Here is a 19449-nt window from a genome sequence, read left to right on the forward strand (position 1 = left end):
ATTCCTTTCCATCAGCACACTTATGTTTGTGAAGGGGCTTTAATTTGACCCCCCACTGAGTGATGGCAGTCTGCACATATAGTCACATGTATTAATAACTTCTGTTTTTTTTTGTCTGTTTTTAAATTTTCAGTCTTTGTTCATGAAGCTGTAGGACCACAAATCTGGAACAAGCTTCCAGAAAACTGGGAAACAGCCGAAACGCTGAATTCATTTAAATCAAACACCGAGGACCCAAATGTTCAGAGCTGCTTTTGAAACATTACAAATGAAACATTAATCGTCATTCTGATGTGCAACTCGACAATTGTTGACTGCGTGTTCGACAACTTTGTATATTTTTGTGTCTTTTTATGTTTTACGACACTTAACTGCCTTGTTGCTGAAATGTGCTTCACAAATAAACTTGATTGATTAATTGATTGATTAATTTATATATATATATATTTATATATATATATATTTATATAAACGTATAAAACTGTATGGTCTATAAGATCATCTCTTCAGTGCTGCTGAAAGAAGTCTCTGGTGATGTAATATTCTCCAGCATGTGAAAAAAGAAAATCATGTTAACAACCCGATAAGACAGGATTCTCTCCGTGACAAAACTGGCGTTCGGGTCAGTGGGTGGATTTTAGACTCTGCTGCAGGAGTTTCCTCCCCCTGGACTATTTTCTCTGTTCAAGGCCAAGTCAGATCCATTTCAGTTTGGGTGACACAAAAAGCTTTTGAGGCGAAGCTGTGAACGTAGGGAGCTGGGAGGAGGACGCTCCGTCAGCTAAACCTGCTGATTCACCACGGAAACACCCCCTCCCCCCCAAATTTCTGTCTTCCTCCTATTCCTGCTGCATTAATTTAGTCACTCGGTATGAATAACTAAAATGAGCAGCATCGTACTCTGTTGGGAATATAGCTTGTATGAAGAGGAGCGTGGGACGCTTCACCATATTTCTATGTGGACGAGTGTAAAGATTCAAAACAGGTTTAAAAGTTTGATCCCCGTGAGACTTTCACACACTGGATGGAAAGGAAACTATGTCACCAAGAGGATTTCCATCGTCTCCATTTTGAGAAACATGAGCTTTGAGAAAAATCCTAATCTCAATCCATCAAGGCTGAAAATCACACCGGTCTTCTCTTTGTATTCACAACAGCTCCAACTTTTTATTGAGGTGCTTCTAACTAAGTTTTATAAGAATTTCAGAGCATTTTTTTCAGGAGAGCATGTCTGAGGTCAGACACTGATGTTGGCTGAGAAGCTCAGAATAATCCCAAGAGTCGAGGGGTCAAGAGGTTGTGCAACCCACTCAGTTTCTTCCACACCAGATTCAGTTATCCATATATAGAGATCTGCTGTTTACATGAGCAGAAATCGACTATTATTTCAGTGTTGGCGGCGCGAAGCTAGGCGTTTGCGGCTAACCTCGTGCAGTAGTTGAAGAAACTTTTCAAGGATGGAGCGTCGTGTTCTTCTTTTGCTGAGCAAAGCCGAGAAATGCATCGTCGGACGATTTCTCGCGGCCGACGGAGCCGCGCTGAAGACTTGCCGAGAAGGAGAGGCTTTCTGACCGCACGGTTGCATGACGGCGATCTTTTGTCAGCCAAGCTCATCTGCATCCAGCTCTACAGCCCACGACTTTAACCTTCAACTTTATGCGCTTTCATCTATTCAAATCCAAGATTTGAATAGATCTTGCATTTAAGCAAGCCTCGGGCCGGAGTCACAGATGGAGTCGGTTTCTAACACCGCTGCAGAAAAGCGATAAAAGGTCGATGAGCCCAGATGATGGTCTGATCGGAAAGGAAAAGAAAGCGTAAAGGCACGGACCCTCTCGCCCCCTTCCTCTGTCTCCCAGACCTCCAGGGGTTTTCTTTATATTTATTTCCACTGTAGCTTCTTTTTCTCCTCAAACTCCTTCAATGGAAAAGTACATTTTTTTCCATGAAACATGTTGGTCAATTATTTAAGTTTTTATACAATAGATTAACAGAAATTACAATGTTGGAGTAAAATTTTACTGCTGTGTGTGTGTGAGACCAGCAGTAAAGAACCTCGGCGCCCTGCAGAATCTTTCTGAACATTTTTACAGCAAACTAAAGGATCGAGAGGAGTCAAAATCTAAAATTATTTTCCTAGTTGAAGATTATTTTATTTCTCAACGAGGAACAAAGAGACATCAGGTTTGTCAGATCAGGAAGTTTTCAGATTGAAGAAAATAATGTCCAAAAGTCACAAAACAATTGTGATGAAAATGTTATCCAGGTCCAGGACGGTGACCCTGTGGTGGCTGGTGGCGTCCAGGAGGTCCTGCTGGGTGTCCGGGCCGCCAAACTTATGCGCCGTTTCCTGGAGTGAATGAAGGAGCGAATGACAGCTGGCGAGAGGCGGCTCCTGCAGCGACACATCTCAGAAAAGTGCCCGTCTGACCCATCTGACCCGACTGACCCTTCTCACCACCCTGACCCTTCTGACCCGTCCTCGGACGTGTTTCCAGATCCAGATTTTGGGGAGGACGGTGGCCCCCTGCTGCAACGTACAGACTCAAGGGTGGACTTTTGTAAAACAGGCCCAAAAGTACTGTAGAAAAATCCAGAACAAGAGAACTCTCCACAAGAGAGCAATCAGTGCAGTGCTTCCTCAGTGGAGGACTCTTCACACGCCTCCAATAAAAACAGACTGGTGATCTCTGCACGGCGCCATAGCCACAAACTCGTTCTTATGGGTCATTAGGCTTGGGGTTTTAAAAGAGTGTCCTTTTGGCAAATTGTCTGAGAGCGTGTTTTGTGTTTTTATGGATTGTTTACGGTTAGCGAGTTTTTAACATTTTTTAACGAGAATTTTGAGTCTCTTTGGCGTGGTTTTTACCAGTTCCGATTTTATCAACGGCTCGCATTACAGTCGAGCCACTAGTTTTAAATCCCAGATTTTCAATGATTTAACAGCCGAAGCAAAAACGACGATTTATTTAGCTGGAAGAGACAAAATGCAGGCTGGACCTCAACTTGATGCCTTGGCTCTGTGGACATGAAACATCAAGGTCAGGTTGAGGTCAGAGTTTAGTTTCCACAGAGCCACCGGGGATTTGAAAGGTTTTTTTTGTTTGTTTTTTTATAAAGTTGGGTTTTTAACACTGTTTTGTCCACCATATCTGATCAGGAATGTCTAAACTATAACAAGCTGCTAATGTAAATATTTATTGTTTTAGTTCTTTTGACCTGATTGTCTAACAGTTTATTGTTAAATTATTTTACAATAAATGTTTTGTTAAAAATATTGTTTTTCGAAGTGGATTTTTGGTCACAGAAATTTCATCATTTATTTTGATTATTGTTGTTTCAGGTGTTTATTTATTTTGGTTATTTAAAATGGTTTTCAGTGTTTGAGCTGAAACAGGTTATGGCTGGTAAGGCAGGAAGATTTCTTCTGAGAGGAATCGATTTCTTCCTGACTGGAAAGTGATCAAATATTTACTCTATGAAATGAAGTGCAGGTTCTTTATTTAAAAAGTCAAAGTGTGTTTTTCCGTTTGTTTTGTTAGATTTCCGGCTCCTTCGATTGAGGTCAGACTATGATGGAAGTTCCTCTCCGTTCTTCGTTGGTAGGAAAAAAAATGGGAAAGTTGGCTTAAATACTTCCTTTTCCTATTTGATACCTGGCAACGTCATTTTATTTTATGTTAACTGTCTTGACGCCTCCTACGTTTGCAGTACTTAAAAAGAAGAAAAAAAAGCAGTCATCTAAAATTAGATCCTTCTGTTGCTTCCATCCTGTGGTTACTCCTCAGACTGCAGGAACCAAATCAGTGAAATGATGCGTTTTGGCTCCAGCTGGAGCTAAACGCCCGTTGCTGTGATGCTCTATTTGAATCAGGAATCAGTTCCAGAATGAACAAGAAATGAAGCAAAAAACAAACAAAAAAAAACATTCACTTTAATATTTTTTATTTATCGCGCAACATAAAACAATATTGTGGGGTTTTTAACCACATACACTATGTATTCACATGATACACCATACAGCTACAAAGAGAGGGAGAGAGAGAGAGAGACTGAACAAAAACACTTCTTTTTTTTTTTTACATACTGCATCATTGACATAAAGATAAAGAACCAAGAACAATCCTACAAATCAAAAAAGGAATGTAGCTGCCACTTGTGTAGGTTCATTTTCATCTTTTCTTATGGGCCAGGGTTCAAGTCTCTGTTCCTACTTTGGAGAGCCTTCAGTAAGTCAGGTGTTCATAATTTTTCAACGTCGGGCCGCAGATAATGAGATGCATTTTTTTTTTTTCATCTATATTTGCGTGGTTCAGAACATCAAACTATACAAGGTTTAGAAGTAAAAGATGGGCGTGAGTAAAAAGGAAGTGCATGACTAGGGAGTAAAAGAGGGAAGCAGTACACAATTCTGGGATTGTTCAAATACCTTTGCATTCATCTAACATGTACATTTACAACATCCTCAAAAAAGATTATTCTAAAAGCCTTTGGTACTCGCTGTACCAAATATAAATCCCCAGATAACAGTCCTTATATATTCTGATTCTACTTCTCATCCTAGTTTTACCAGCTTAAAGTATATTTATGGAATGAGTATTAATAAAGGAAGTGATCTGCTGTCGGAGAGCCCTCGAGCCCGGCAGAGAGAGATGTAAAAAACGTGTAGCGTTGTAACAAGACTTATTCATAAAGTCAGCACCAGGGGGCAGCTTCGCGCACTTAGAAACTGCTTCGATTAAAATTACAGTTTTATTGACATTCGAGGAGCTCAGAAAACAAATATTGTTTTTTTTTTCCTGATTTTTTTGTTTTTTTTTACACAGTGAATTTTTAATGCGTTAACATCATAGCACCGCCTGTCTGACCTGCCCCTACACTCACCCCTGCTTTTTATCCCCACCCTCACAACATCTCAGAGAACCCCCCAAACAGAACATTTAGAGATTTACAAAGTTAGATGAGAAATGTTGGATACAACATCCTCAGCACCATTAAGAATGTATAAATGTGGGTTACGTAATATGAATATCAAAAGGTAAAACAAGCTGCACCAGTAGAACTCCTGCTAGCATCATGCTAACTCTGCCGTGTGGATCCTTCGACAGTAAACGATAAAAAAAGGATTTAATTAGCGACACAAGCAGGGAATAAGATGGTCTGCAACTCAAGTGGGAACAATAAACAGGCTTTAGCTTATCTCACCGTCTTCCGATTTAGCCTAGGTAGACTCGAGAAGCTAAAGTAAGGCTTCCACTCGTCAATGTCGCTAATTTTCATGTGAAAATGTGGGCACAGAACTGCAACCTGGGGGTTCCAGTTTGTTGTGTATCCTCTTAGTGAAGTGAGTGAGCAGAGTCGTGGGGGAGGAGGGGATGACGGGGTGGCTCCACGGTGAGTAAGCCGGCCGCCACATGCCACACATCGGATACCTGGGCTCATGAATGAATTCTCTAAAAGCGACCGCGCTTTTGTCGTCTACAGGCTGACACGGGGTACAGTACTTCTGAAAGCGAAAAACAGCAGTGTAACTGAGCAAAAAACGATTACATACAACACACTGAGACCAAGTGTTGCAAAGAGCTTTCTGAGACTTCAACACCCCCCGCCCCAACCCCGCCCCGTCCCATGTTGTCCATGGTTTTAGTTTACTATCCTCACCAGTTAAATAATCTTACCTAAATAGTTTAATATTTACATTATTTTTTTACCTCTCTCTTGAGAAAATGAAAACAAAAAAAACAAAAAGAAAACAAACTAAGCTTCAAGTTGTCAATAATCGGCTCTTTCTTTTGTCGTTAAAATCAAGATTAAAAGTGCTTTTATAAATCTTTTCTTCTCTATTTACAATTTGTATTAGCTATATAAAAAAGATGAAAAAGAAAATAACATCAAAGACAATCATCATCATCACAATGTAGTAATAAATAAAGAGTAAAAAAAAAAAAAAAAAAAAAAAAGCTAAAATGAGTGTAGAAATCTAGAGCACACAAAGGGGACATGCGGGATTTTCTGCCCTCAGTAGCAAGTTGGGATGGTTACCAGTGTCTCTACGGCGTGAGGTAGAGAGCTGGAGGCCTCGCGGGGCCCGGATCGCGGTCCTTCGTCCCGGGCCTTGACCCAAACAACCACTTCTATAGAGTTGTCAGTCGCTCGTTTTTCTCTTTTTCAACAAGCAAACTACAGGATTGTGAAGAAGTAAAAAAAAAAAATAATAATAATAATAAGTGATTCAAAGTACTGAAAATGCTCATCAATCAAGTAGTCTCTCTCTTTGGCGTTCTTTCAAACACACCTCCTCATACACTCATAGTACACAAAGCGAGAGAGTATTTGATGTTTTGCATTTGGGCGCCTTCTCCCTGAAGCTATGCTGACGTCCGATGGTTTGCCTTTCACCTCTCAGTACTTTTTGTCCTCGGTGGAAAGCGCTGCTGATGGGTTTACTAAGAGATGTCATGACTGGCTGTGCTTTCTCTGCCCTGGACAGTGGACCGTGTTACCGTCTGCCGGCACAAACACTAAAAACTCCTCAACGGGAACTTGTTCTTGAGCCCAGTGGCAAAGCTGCAACCCCCAAAAACACAACCAATTTGATTGGCTGGCTCTGTGGTAGGAAGGTGCCTGCAGTAGCACATACCTTGCTCTGCCCGAAAGATAACAGCACCATACAGAGGAAAGGACCGGGGCCTCTGTAATAAATCAAGTGTAAAAGGACAGCACCAATGTGTGTGTAGGAGCACCAAGAGGACTGCAGTCCCAACACCGTCTCCTTCTGCTAGAGCACAGGATGAACTTTCCAGATGCATCTCCAGACTTCAGCCTGATGCGTTGCTTTATTGAGTCTTACCATTAGCCACCAAACAGGGAGTGAGGGCTCCCTCTGCTGGCCTTGGTGGTTAGAGCCTGGTTTCTGAATGGCTCTCAAGTGCTTGTTTGAATAGGCAGCCACTGCTGCCCTCTAGAGTTCATTCTGGAAAGTTTTCATCCTTAATAAACAGATGTAGGAAGATAAAGAGCGTCGCCTGCTTCAAACCCATGTGGAAATTGCAGATCTGACTCGAAGAGCATTTGCAAGTTGTTTTCTTTTTTTACTTCTGTGAAGAAATAAAGTGTTATCTCAGTTTTAAGAGTGGGAAATTATGTCAAGCAAGAAGCGTTGTCATTAAACTTGCCTTCTGCGCGACATAATTATCGCCCGAGGGTCTTTTAAGACAATCAAAGCCTCTATTTTGGTTCCCCACCTGTGTCCAAATTACAATAGTTGTCACCCCCTCCCCCCTGCAAACACTGCTCGAGCCACATTTGAGCACCAAAATACAGCATCAAGTGCCACGAAAAGAAGCTGATGGAAAACCGATCGGAAAGAGAAGCTGAGCACCAGTTGAAAAAGTTGGAGCAGTGCAGATAAACAGGAGGAGCGCATCACCTAGCCGCAGACAGACAGCCACAGAGCTTTTCACCATGTTCTCATTTCTAATGGATTATTTTTATGATTGGTTTCACTGCTCATGTTTGTCTTATTTCTGAAATGTTTCATCAACCATCAGAAGAAGAGATTAAGCAAACTCTCTCCCTGAAACTTTTAGGATTCAAAGAGTATTCTTGGAATTCTCATTGAGGTATAATTTTCTGATAAAAATCTTGGATCAAATCTACTTTTTCTTCTTTCTTTTCTTTTTTGGCATGGAACCATGATTAAAATTTCTGTTACTTTTCTGTCTGATTGGGCAGATTACTGCTCTTCCTGCAACTAGAGTTGACACGGAGAAAGGAAATCAAACAGAAAAAGGGGATGCAGTTTTTCCAAACTTGGAAAAACCAACGGTCTGAGTGACTCAGACTGATTGATTAAAAAATAAAATGTAAAAACAGCAACAAAACAAAACAATTATCCCATTAATAATAACATTAATGAAAACAGCAATAATAATAAAAAAAACAAGTGTTCATTATAATAATACCTGTAATAACATCATTGACAGTAACAATAGCAATCATAATAATAGCAATAATTAGAATCATTAAAATTTTATAAACAAGAAAAAGCAATGGAGTTCCTCTCCAGAAACAAGAGAGGAAGAGCACCACAGGCAGTGTGTCTGCAGCCCAAACCACTGCCTGACATGAGGTAAAAAAAAAAACCAATAAAAACGTCCCCCACTCCCCTTCCTCCCTACAGACTATGGAGGAGGCCGGATGGAGAGATGCTAGACTGTGAAACAGCAAAGAGACATTTCTCCTGCTCACTGCCTTCCAAACCTGTCCACTGCACCACTTTGGTGCTTTCAGTCTTTTTGTGTCTGTCTGGCCTCAGACAAAGTGGCTGTAGGGCCCAGTGACGCGAGTGAAGGCATAGGGAGACACAGTAACCATAGAGGTGGTGTAGAATGTATGAGATAACCGTGTCACTGGCGCGTCTTTCTTGTCTTTCGACTGTCCAGATCCTGGGCTGGCGCCTGTTATCAAAGACCCCCATTTGCGTTTCTTGCCGAGAGTCTTGATGTCTTCCTGGGAAAGGCCCAGGAGAGCTGCTTCCTGCTGCCTCTGCAGTGCTCGCTCTGCCAGGAGCTTCATTTTGGCCTCCCACAGAGCCAGGCCGTGCATTGGCTGATTGAGGTTCTTGTGCTGGTAGAAGACGAGGGAGATGCGGGTGGGATGAGAACGATCGGGCTTCTTAAGTGGAGTGGTGGCGTGTAGTTCCCGCCGGGCGCATTCGATCAGGACTGAGCCGTGAGCTGGTGCGACTGCTACGCCACCGATTGTGGGATCCAAGAAGTTGTGTTCGCTGTCAGACCACACCTCGTCCTCTTCTTCACGATGCTTGAAACTTTCAACATCACTTTCAGCTCGGCAGGGATCGCAAAAGGCCTGATCGGACTGTTGCAGCGCATCAGGGAACAGGCGACCCTCGGGAGTGGGGGAAGGGGTGCTGCCTGCCAGTGAACCTCCACAAGACTTCCAGGCCTTTTCTTGGATCCCCAGGGGAGTGGAACACCGGTTCTCCCCGGTCTTGGACCAGATCTTGTCAGGGTAGGCTCCTGCAGGATTGCTGTGCTTCAAACCAGGGCTATATGCAACAGGTCCGATGCCCCAAGGATTTGGTTGTGGGCTTGGAGCAGGACTCGCCCAATGCCTGGGGGTAAGTTGCCCTGGAGTTAGTGGGCCTGGGGTGGCTGGGCCTGGGGTGGCTGGGCCTGGGGTGGCTGGGCCTGGAGTGGCTGGGCCTGGGGTGGCTCGGCCTGGAGTGGCAAGACCTGGGGTGCCAGGTCGTAGAGTACCTAAACCTGGGGTACTTGGACCTGGGGTTCCAGGACCAGGGGTGGGTGGACCTGGAATGCCAGTGACTGGGGTGCCTGGACGTGGGGTCCCAGGTCTTGGAGTTACTGAGCCTGAGTGAGAGGTAACAGGTTGTGGTGTACCCGGGTAAGAAGCACTGTGACGTATGGCGCCTCGGTATAGGTTGCCCTGGTGCCCCGTGCCAAGGTGAGGGGATGGAGGTGGAGATGCAGGTACCTGGAGTGATGGATTGATGGAAGCAATTTGGGGGTTTGAAGTCCACTGCTGAGGGTATGGAGAGGACTGGCGCTGCTGGGCATGCTGGTGAAGCTGCAGTTTGTCAGAGTTTAAAGAAGAGACATCAGGACTTTGTCTACGGTTTAATTGGCCATTCCAATTATTTGAAATAATGCTTCCATTAATCTTATACCCAGGCCACTGCGCAGGCTGCGGGGTGCTTCTTGATGTGTTGGCACAACCCTGGCTTGGCAGTGCCCCTTCATAGACTGGTACATCCATAGGCTCTTGTTTGATGAGCGGAGTGCCTCTGTTGGATGGCTCAGAGGAGACCGAAGAAGGACGGGACAGGCTATAGTTGGCAGGCTGGGCATAAGCGCTGTTGTTGGGTTGGTTGTTTTGCTCTGGGTGGCTGTTGGAAGGCAAATGGCCTTGAGGGCTCTGAGCATCAGACGTTCTTTCTGCCTGGACAAGCTTATTTCGACCTTCATAGGTCTTCAACTTAGGACGGAAAAGAGCGTTGGGAGGGTAGTTGAAGAAGCCGTAGGGCATTGCAGGCAGACTGGGATGGTAGCCATTTACTGTGTCTGCGGCAGAGTGCTGGCCGGCTGGGGAATGGCCCCCCCTTGCATAGTAGGCAGGATTTTGATAGATGTTATTGAATGAGTCTGTTGCCTGCACAGGGTATCCATCTATTGATCCATTAATGGGCTCCCGCTTGATATCCGGCTTCATCTCTTGCTTTATGATTTCTGAAAAGCACATTACAAATAAATGAAAATCTTTCAACACCAGGATACATATTCAATTATTGCTATCCCTTTCACTCTACACTTTTGCTAATGTGTCATACTGATAGGTAATTACAAATAGGTCAAAACTCAAGTTCAGATCAGGTCAGATGATAACCTTACTATTACATCTTGAGTTTTGTACAATCAAATTAAACTTTGTGTGACAATCAAGAGTGACTAACCTTTAATGCCTGGGGTTTGGGGAGAGCTGCTGATGCAAAGTTCAGTCTTGACCACTGTTTTCTCTGGTGTCTGCTGTGTGAGTTTACTTTTCTTCTTCTCTGAGGCGGCCTTCTTGGCCTCCAGTCGGCGTTGCCGGCAAGATTTAGCAGGCTCGGGCAACTTGCGTACCTCGCGACGGAAAGCTTCAAGTACCTGGATGGCTCCGTTTTGCATCTTGCGGCGCTGGGCCTCTGCACTGCCAAACTCGTCTGTCAGTGAGACAGTGTACAGTGGCAGCACATGAAGCTGCTCGTCTTCAGGGATTTCCCCCACTTTTCGGTTGTCCTCTTTTGTCAAGGTACACACCTAACAAAGCACAAAAGGTAAATGTGAGCTAGGCAAAAACTGTTTATGGAGTTTTTTCAAGTGCAACATATATTTGGCACTTTGCAAAAGAATTGATAATCCTTAAAATTTTTCCCATTTTGTCATGTTGCCACCATAATTGTGAAGCAAAAGAAATTTTGAACATGGTTTCTGAAAAGTGATATATTCATTGTTTTCGGCCCCTTTAACCATGATACCAATTCCAAATTTGTAATTGGCTTTAGGGATCACAGAATAACTACATGAGGCTCACATGTGTACAATATAAATTCAGCATAAATACAAGTGTCAGGGAGAAACTTGTGGAGAACCTCAACGAGGGATAAATTAAACCAAGCTTTGGACCATGAAATGAAAGCTTAAAGATCGACCAAGACGTAGCCGTGCATCTGAACTAACAGGCCAGGCAAGGGGAGCATGAACAAGAAAATTACCCAAAAAGGGTAAAAGGTGGGAAAACCTTTAGACAGGACCAGTGGTTGTGCACATTACAAATCTACATCTTGGCAAAAGAAAACCAAAATAAGTCCCATTTGCAATTTGCTGCAGGTCATATAGAGGACACTGCAAATGTGTAAAAGAAGGTGTTTTAATGAGGCCAAAACTAAACCCTCTGGGTGACACTTAAGTCTAAAACTGTCTAAACACACTAACAAAGTGAAACATGGTAACGTCATGCTAGCGGAAAGCAAAAATCATCAGCAGGGACAAGGAACGTGGCTGTGAAACAGACAATCCTGGAAGGAAGTTGCAAAACACTTTTACCTTCAAGAAGGACAGTGACCCTAAACATGTCATTGCCCTCACTTACAATCACTTAAAATCCACTGTCCTGGAGTTTATGAATGCATCCCTTCTCTGGCATGGCTCTCATAATTAACTGAATTACCTTCTCAGCATGTCATCAAGTTCTGCAGAGCCTGGTAGTGAGCCAATCAATTAATTCAGGTACATTTTAACAGGGATGCATCTAAAAAAAATTGAGAGGAGGGACTTTTGAGGACTGGAGATAGAAAAGAAATCACGCTGATATGTAACAATTGTTTGCCACGTCATTTTTCTTCCACTTCACAATGATACACTGCTTTGTATTGGTCAATCAGATTCCAATATAACCTATTAATGTTTGTGACTTGACAACTGTTGTGCCTGTGATTTACACGTTTGTGCTTTTGACAGCTTTAAAATGCACAATAGACTCCAGAAGGATGCTGAGTAGGGTTACCACTGTGCAGCCATTGTGCAGGTTGTGCTGGTCTTTATGAGCGTGGGCACAGAAGTCCATGCAAGCTGTAATTCCAGAGAAGGGACGGCCTTCCTTCAAACCCAGCCTGCACTCCGGAGCTCGCTGCTCTGCTGCACACTGAAGTGGGAGGGGAGAAAAAACAACAACTTTAAAACTTATTAAAGAAAGGGACCATTTAATGAACCTCAGTTAGCGTTTTAGTTTTATAAGTTTGACAAAGAATTTAAAATCAACCAAAATAGAATTGGATAAATAGAGTACAAGCAAAACACTTGAAGAGTAGGTGTTTGACTTAAGTTGGTGATCTGCCCAGTGCAAACACACCTGGTTGCTGTAGGCCTGTGGAGCCAGTCGCTTGTACAAAGGAGCCACCTCAGTTGCCAGATTTTGGAAGTTGTCCCTGAGTTTTTCCTCCTGACAAGAAAAACGCATTAAAGACATCAGACACTCCACAGATTTCCAGGTTTGGAATTGCATTGTCTTCAAAATCAGTGGTTTTGATTCGATGTGCACCTCTTCGGGATGATCTCCTTGTAGCCTGAACTTGCGTGGCGTCTTGCTTCGGGCGTATTTGCAGCCATTAAAGTACATGCTCCAGGAGCAGCCAAATGAGAAGGAAGCTCCACACTTTTCAGAGTCTTTTCCCTGACAGGCACAGGTACGGCTGCAAGGGCGACAGAGAGCACAAACTCTCAGCTTCACTCATAACTGTTAGGCATCCAGAGAATTATAAACTTATTTTTCATACTTTAAACATGTCAATGGAGAACATTGGGCTGGTGCTGTTCAGTTTTACTGCAGCATTATAAAAATGTTTGCTGTAAAAGTCTTATGAGGTGCCATTATGAAATACACTGTGCAAACCATGCTGATTTAGAGAAGTAGATTTTCTTTATCTTTATGGTATGACAGTGAATGTTTCTATGTGAACTATGTAACAGACGCCTGATAGACTATAGTCTAGTTGATTCTATATCAGTAACAAACCTGATATAGATGTAATTTCTGATTCGGACATCTGGCTAAGGCCACTGATCAAGATGTTGTTGTCCTGTATCGCTGAAAAGTTATATGTTTTAACTTACAGCTAAAACACACATAAACTACAACCTCAAAAAATGAATAAAAACAATTCTTACAGTATTCATAGACAAGCCTTCTTAATTTGCCAGATGACTTAAAGTCTGCTACCTTCTGAGGTGTTATCCGTTAGCTATGCTACTGATACTAGCATCACAAATAAGTCTTTAAAAACAGTCAAAACTGTCACCAGAATATGTTTTTGAAATGTTTTTACTGATATTACAATCATTAATTGTATTTTTAAGTTATGCCAAAAATTTACAGAAAATCTACTTGCTCAATTACTTTTGTTGCTGGATGTTGCAGCTTTTTAAATCATTCTACCAACATATTAAACCCCAGTAGAGTCCAGAAGTTAACGCTTTTTTGAACTCCCATAATAGTCAGAAGCACATTGAATCAGGCATTTGCAATATTATGAAAACACACAACCGCAGTGTAGCGTTTTCACTTTCACAAGCATTTTCCTTTGGCCTACTCACTCGTCATTGAGCCCACAGCGCCGGCTGGTGGGGTTGCCATACTTAGTGAGGGTGTCTGTCACCTCGTGGTAAAGCTTGTCGGCCAGGGCTCTTGGGATGCCTTCCCAGGCTAAAATAACAACGATGATGACTGCGTTGGCACAGTGGTGGCCGGCACGCTGACGCACCAGGCACAGCAGTTTCTCTTTCTCGCTGCCTCGACGAATCACCTGGCGGGAGATTGAATTCGGCATAGTTTTCATTCCATGTTTAATCAAAAATAAAATGTTCATGACAGGTGTTATGTCATGTTTATGACGGTGTCATGACCGTCTTATTCACAACCTGTCAAAATAAAGTGTTACCCTACAAGTGTCAGTTTTGTAGTTGCTTTGTTTGTCCAGTAGATGTCCAGCACACATAAATTATCTACTGAGGAAAGAGTACATAACCAATACAAGAAAGCCTCTGCCCTAAATATATACAGTCATTTTACCCAAATGTTTACATACACTGTGTACAAAAATATAGCCTTTTTTTTCACAGTGTGCAACTTTAAATCAGATTAAACTTCATCTACTTCAAATTGTGTCAATTTGCAAAATGCCAGAATAAACAAAATATGATTTTAGAGATATTTTTCAGAATGGAATGTGCATAATGACAATGCGGAGGGTCATTCAACATCTTTATGAGGCTTTTTGCTTTTTATCTGTTCACACCAATATATTTTCACCTATTCCCAATGTTCTTTTATTTCTTGTCCTATGACTGGATATCCCTATGGTGTCTGTGTTTGTCATGTAACTGGTGTAATTGTTTGAACAGATGTAAGTGGGACCTTCAGGCATTTGGATGTTGTACCTAAGGGATGAACCAGACTTCTGCAGCTCTTCTTGAAAACTTCCTGGTTTAATTTAGATTTTTTCCCACACGTCACACAAAGACTCATGCAGCGTTTAAGATGCCGACTTACAATAAGTTCATAGATGGGCCTCCATTTGGCTCAGCTGTTATGAGTTAACCAATCAACCTTTTATGAAGCTGTAGCTTCATCTACTGGGCTTTTCAGAACAGTTCACTTCAGGTTCATTTCACACATAACGTAAATTTTCTCTTCATTCTCCAAAATATGCACAAATACACATTCCTTTCTCACACATCACAAGTTAATTTTCTGTCACAGTTGCTAAGGGGGAGGGACAAACATTCCAAAACACCTCTGCTTTTTCAAATGTTCACTGGATTATCAGACCAATATTCAAGAGGATGATTTTGAAAGTGTTTTATGAAATGCCGATGGTAATCCGGTTAGATTGTGTCCTGGGTTCTACTTACCCACTTGGCAATGGGGCAACCATGTGAGCTCTTCCCCTCTTTGCCTGTGTACACCACCTTCTCAATTCGAACCGCTTCTCCCTTCTCTCCGTATCTGCAAAGAAGAAAATAAATAAGTTGGCTGTAGTTTGCAAATGATGGAACAATGGAAAAGTCAATGTTAAATTTGGTAGGGGTTAGAGTGTTTCTTCAGTATGAAATCATTTTCATTCGAACATAAAGTAACTTTAAAATAGTTTGTAGCATTTTTAGATGGGTTGGAAAAATAAAATGAAATTTGTTGTTTGCCTACTGGAGAACCTACCGGTGGTCTGCCTGGCTAATGCTATATTGAAATGATTTTTGACACAACTATGAGATTCAAGGAAGCAGGAAGTAGAAAGCGTGCCTGATGTGACGTTACAAGGCTCTGCTATAGACGAAGCAGACGTTAGCGCGCTCTGTGGTTGCCTGGTTACAGTAAATACAGAAATGTTGACAAAACATATCAACCAAGGACAACTTAAATAACTTGACACAACAAATATCACAGGTACTTTATTTAAATTTAACACAACATCACACTTTTAATGACTAATGCGTTTCAAAGGTACTCATCACCCTTATCTCTTTACAGTACACAGGAAGCAAAGCTCCGACAGAGCTTCACTGACTCACCACCATGGCTTCACTGTAGACTTTGTGTTTTATTTAGGGTTATGCTTCAATCTCCTTACATGCCACTGATCTAAAGTCCCCAAGAATTCATGTTTTTATTCACATTTCCACTACAAAATCTCAAAACACCTATTTGTAATCAAACAGTTGTAATCTGATCTGAGCTGATTTTATTTTTGGCTCAGTAACGGTGTAGCTCTTGGGGTGGAGACATGGAGTCCTTCAGTCTTAAAAGGGAAACTTAAAACTCAGTGCCTGCTGCCGCCAAGCTACAAGTCTGCAGTGTCCAGTCAAGGGTTTTTGACAACCTGAGTGGCTTGGAATGTGTATTTAAGTCTCACTTCTGGTGGCAGCCATTGATGGCTTCTGGTTTACTATCATGTCCACATGGTGTAGTCACAGTTCCTGGAAGTTTAAAACCTGCAGGTACTATGCTTCCCATAGGTTATTTTAGGCTATCTTTACAGGAGACGGCTGACTGGAAACTGTTTTTCAGATGTTGATTTGGGAATTGTTCCACATTTGTCATCTACTGTTGTCATGCCAGGTCACTAGATGGCACTGTGATTGTAGTATGTCATTGAATGACAAGTTCTTCTGTTAAAAGTGACCCATCTTCGATTCCCATTGCTCAAGTGCTCATGTAACACATATATTCCTACTGATCATGTTTAGTAGCACACAGCACAATGCTAGCCATGATTGTGTTTGTTATCTGCCAGATGTTGTGTAGAACAAACCCTACAGATGTGTGTTCTGAGCATGTGCGCTTTCACACCTGCAGATTAATACTCACCTGTGCGGTGGGTGTTACAGGAAAGTTTCGCTGGTTTCTAAATGTACCAGAGTGAGAGACTCCAGTCAGTGTTGTCATTTAAAAGCGCGACTGAATCGCAATACAAATGTTACGGTTTAACTGAAGAGTGGCTCCATGTGGACGGGTCCTCGGGGTCTTTTCTATCGTTTTGTTTCCTTATCCACGTTTGTGCAACTCAACGATCACGTCTACAGACTTTTTGAAGTTCAGAGAATATGACTAAGACTTCTGTTTTAGTCATATTTCTAAGACGCAATGAAACACTACCATGAGCAACACAAATGTTAAAGATCTACAACAGTTTTCCAAAGTAGGATTTTAAAATGAATTTTGATAAAATATTAGCCATATTAGTTTCATTTAACTATTCAAACACCTGAACAACTGTACATTTTGTCAATAAACTTAATTTGCAGTGAGAAAATAAAACCCTGATGTTTCTTGCCCATGTCTGGAAAAGTGTGCAGAGATGTACAGCCACCATTACAAGACTGGACTCTGCTTCAGTAGCTGGGGTGAAGTGTGTGTTCACAGGACTCTGAGATATTCACACAAAAATGGCAAAAAACCCAGAACCCACAGGTTTCTGCACAGCAGCCAGCGTCAGGCCTAACACATGGAGACATGACTGTGCTGATTTCACGTGAACGCACGTATTTCTAAGCCGAGTATTGTTTCGGGGGGGAGGATGGTGTTCTCTTGTTAGGTGCGCAGGAGGAGGATTGGAGGTCGGAGGTTTGTTCTGGGGTGGGGTCAGTTCATCAGAACCTGTCACATGTCCGTTCACAGCTCATATCAGGTCGCCCCCCCAGTCCCACGCCACCCCCAGCTGGATACCTGCCATTGTAAAACCCGCAGCCCTGAGTAGATTTGGCGTGACAGTGAGGACAAGGGGCTCCTGCTGAATAGGAGTCACCCTGCAGTAGCTGAGAGGGCCTGAGGATTAATGGACGTTACCACAGGGATGGGCCTGCTAGGTTCAGAGGTGGGTCAAAGGTCAAGGCAGGGACAATGGGGTCTGGGCATCTTGCGTCATTTCTGGAACAACAAAGAGTGGGCTCTGGTATAAACCCTCCCGTCCACACAGTCCTAAAAGTTAAAGGCTGAAATGAACCCCTTAACCTTTTGAAAAGTTAAACTGTGTCATCATTTAGAAGCAAGACAACAGGCTGTGACCCCACTGTCTTCAATAATAATGCTATTCCTAACAACACAGGATAAGGTGAATATGACACTGAAGTCATGGCTTGTTTCAAAATGATGTAACAGTCGCATCATTCAGTATCTATCCTTCCTCCCTTCTTGTTCTCATTCTCAGCTGTTCTGTTGCTAGACGACACACACACTTCTTTCGACTGCTGATGATGCTTATATCTCCCGTTCCTCCAACGAGATTCTGGGTCACGGGTTCCCCGGGGACAAAACAAGAGGAGGCGGAGGGAAAGAGGAGAGCAAGGGAGGCAAAAGCATATAGGAGGAAGTGGTAGAAAGGGAGAAATGGCACACCTCATCTCCATCAAACATCGTATGGAGGCTACTGTAGGTCCCGATCCCAGGTGATTGTAGTACGGCCCTTCATCTTTCTCCAGGATATGTTCTTGGGAGAGAGAAAGTACAGGATAAGGTTTACACACACACACACAAATATATCTAATAACACTAGAAAATATACTTAAATATAACAAAATACCCACAAATGACAACAATTACTTTTCTTATACTACTGTGAACAGCAGAGGGCATTGCCCTTTGCTTTATAGATTCTTGTCATTTTTTTCCAAATATGTTACTTGAAATAATGCTTTTGCATAAAATTTCTTTTCTTTTTTTTCCCAAGAATGGAAAAGTGATATTTCTAAATGTTGAGGAAATAATGTTCTTCCTCATAGACAGACCAGAGTTGATAAAAAGATAGATAGAGGTAAACTCAGGGTAATCCTCAAAGAAAATCTGTTCATAGTCTGCGACAGACTCTTCCAGCAGGACAACAACCCTCAACAATCAACCAGAGATAGAATGGAATAGTTTTATTAAAGCATAATCAATCTGACTAAAATTGAGCTTTTTGTTCCACACTTGCAAAAACTGAAATAGTTGTGTATTGACTTTACTGTTCTGTAGCTGGCATGCCTTAAAGAAAACAAAAAAAAAAACCCTCAATGGCATCATCTTTGAAGCTGAGGCTGAAATAGTATGCACATGATTACAACATCTAGTTCATATCAACACACAGGATGTATATATACTCCCCCATGTGAAGATAGTGGTGTGTGAATGTAGGGTGCGGTTTGATATTTTGTAAAGCAGAAGCTTGTACTGTGTGAATGTGAAGGACATGTACTGCTGTGTTTGATCCCAGATCATCCACCAGCCAGGTGAATTTCTACCTCAGACTGTACTGGACCGCTCTGACACAGTGCTAAGTGTGGGAACCACTGCCTCACTATCACCAGTGTGCCGAGTACATACCAGCTAACTATAATTTTGTCCAAATGTAAATTCTTTTTCAGATCACTATCTGAGCAATGTGCAGTTCTCAGATATGTGTGAGTGTTTCTGGTTAAAAAGGCAAAGTGAGGTCACATTCTCTTGGCAGGACATGGAGGAAACAAGGCGTGGCTCCTGGCAGGGAATGGAAGAGTCATGCCATATTCTTGTGTGAAAATACTAGAGGTGTGTGTGTGTGTGTGTGTGTGTGTGTGTGTGTGTGTGTGTGTGTGTGTGTGTGTGTGTGTGCGCGCGCGTGCGTGCGTACGTGTGCTCAAATTATGGTTTTAAAAGCTATAACTATGTCTCTAGTAGCTGTTTAATTCTGGTGTTGCTGCATCCTGCAGAGAGCTGATTAGATACTGGATCAGGAAACTACTGACATGCTTAAATTTTGATTAGTGTCAATAAAATGCTGTAAATTTCTTTATACCTTTCCTGGGAATCCTCAGCTAAGTTATTCAGACAGTAGCTGCAGCTACTGTCCTGATGAAGAGGCTG

At 42.4% G+C, this 19449-nt stretch overlaps 1 protein-coding gene across 5 annotated transcripts in view; it reads right to left on the reverse strand.

Moving 5' to 3' along the window:
* Positions 1-3928: 3928 nt before the first annotated feature.
* The window catches only part of tet3 (tet methylcytosine dioxygenase 3), a 46847-nt gene continuing 31326 nt past the window's right edge, over positions 3929-19449 (reverse strand). For 3 of the 5 annotated variants that reach the window (XM_055050528.1, XM_055050530.1, XM_055050532.1), the window contains 7 exons: positions 17968-18058; positions 14988-15081; positions 13671-13879; positions 12430-12769; positions 12085-12222; positions 10493-10838; positions 3929-10268 (listed from right to left, as the gene is read on the reverse strand). In XM_055050528.1, the coding sequence (XP_054906503.1) occupies positions 8314-10268; positions 10493-10838; positions 12085-12222; positions 12430-12769; positions 13671-13879; positions 14988-15081; positions 17968-18058 (3173 nt within the window). In that variant the 3' untranslated portion in view covers positions 3929-8313. The remainder of the gene's footprint in view (positions 10269-10492; positions 10839-12084; positions 12223-12429; positions 12770-13670; positions 13880-14987; positions 15082-17967; positions 18059-19449) is intronic. The other 2 variants (XM_055050529.1, XM_055050531.1) reach the window with 1 other exon arrangement.

The sequence above is a fragment of the Poeciliopsis prolifica genome, unplaced genomic scaffold (genome assembly GCF_027474105.1).
Source record: "Poeciliopsis prolifica strain line A6 unplaced genomic scaffold, Auburn_PproV2 SCAFFOLD031, whole genome shotgun sequence".
NCBI lineage: Eukaryota > Metazoa > Chordata > Actinopteri > Cyprinodontiformes > Poeciliidae > Poeciliopsis > Poeciliopsis prolifica.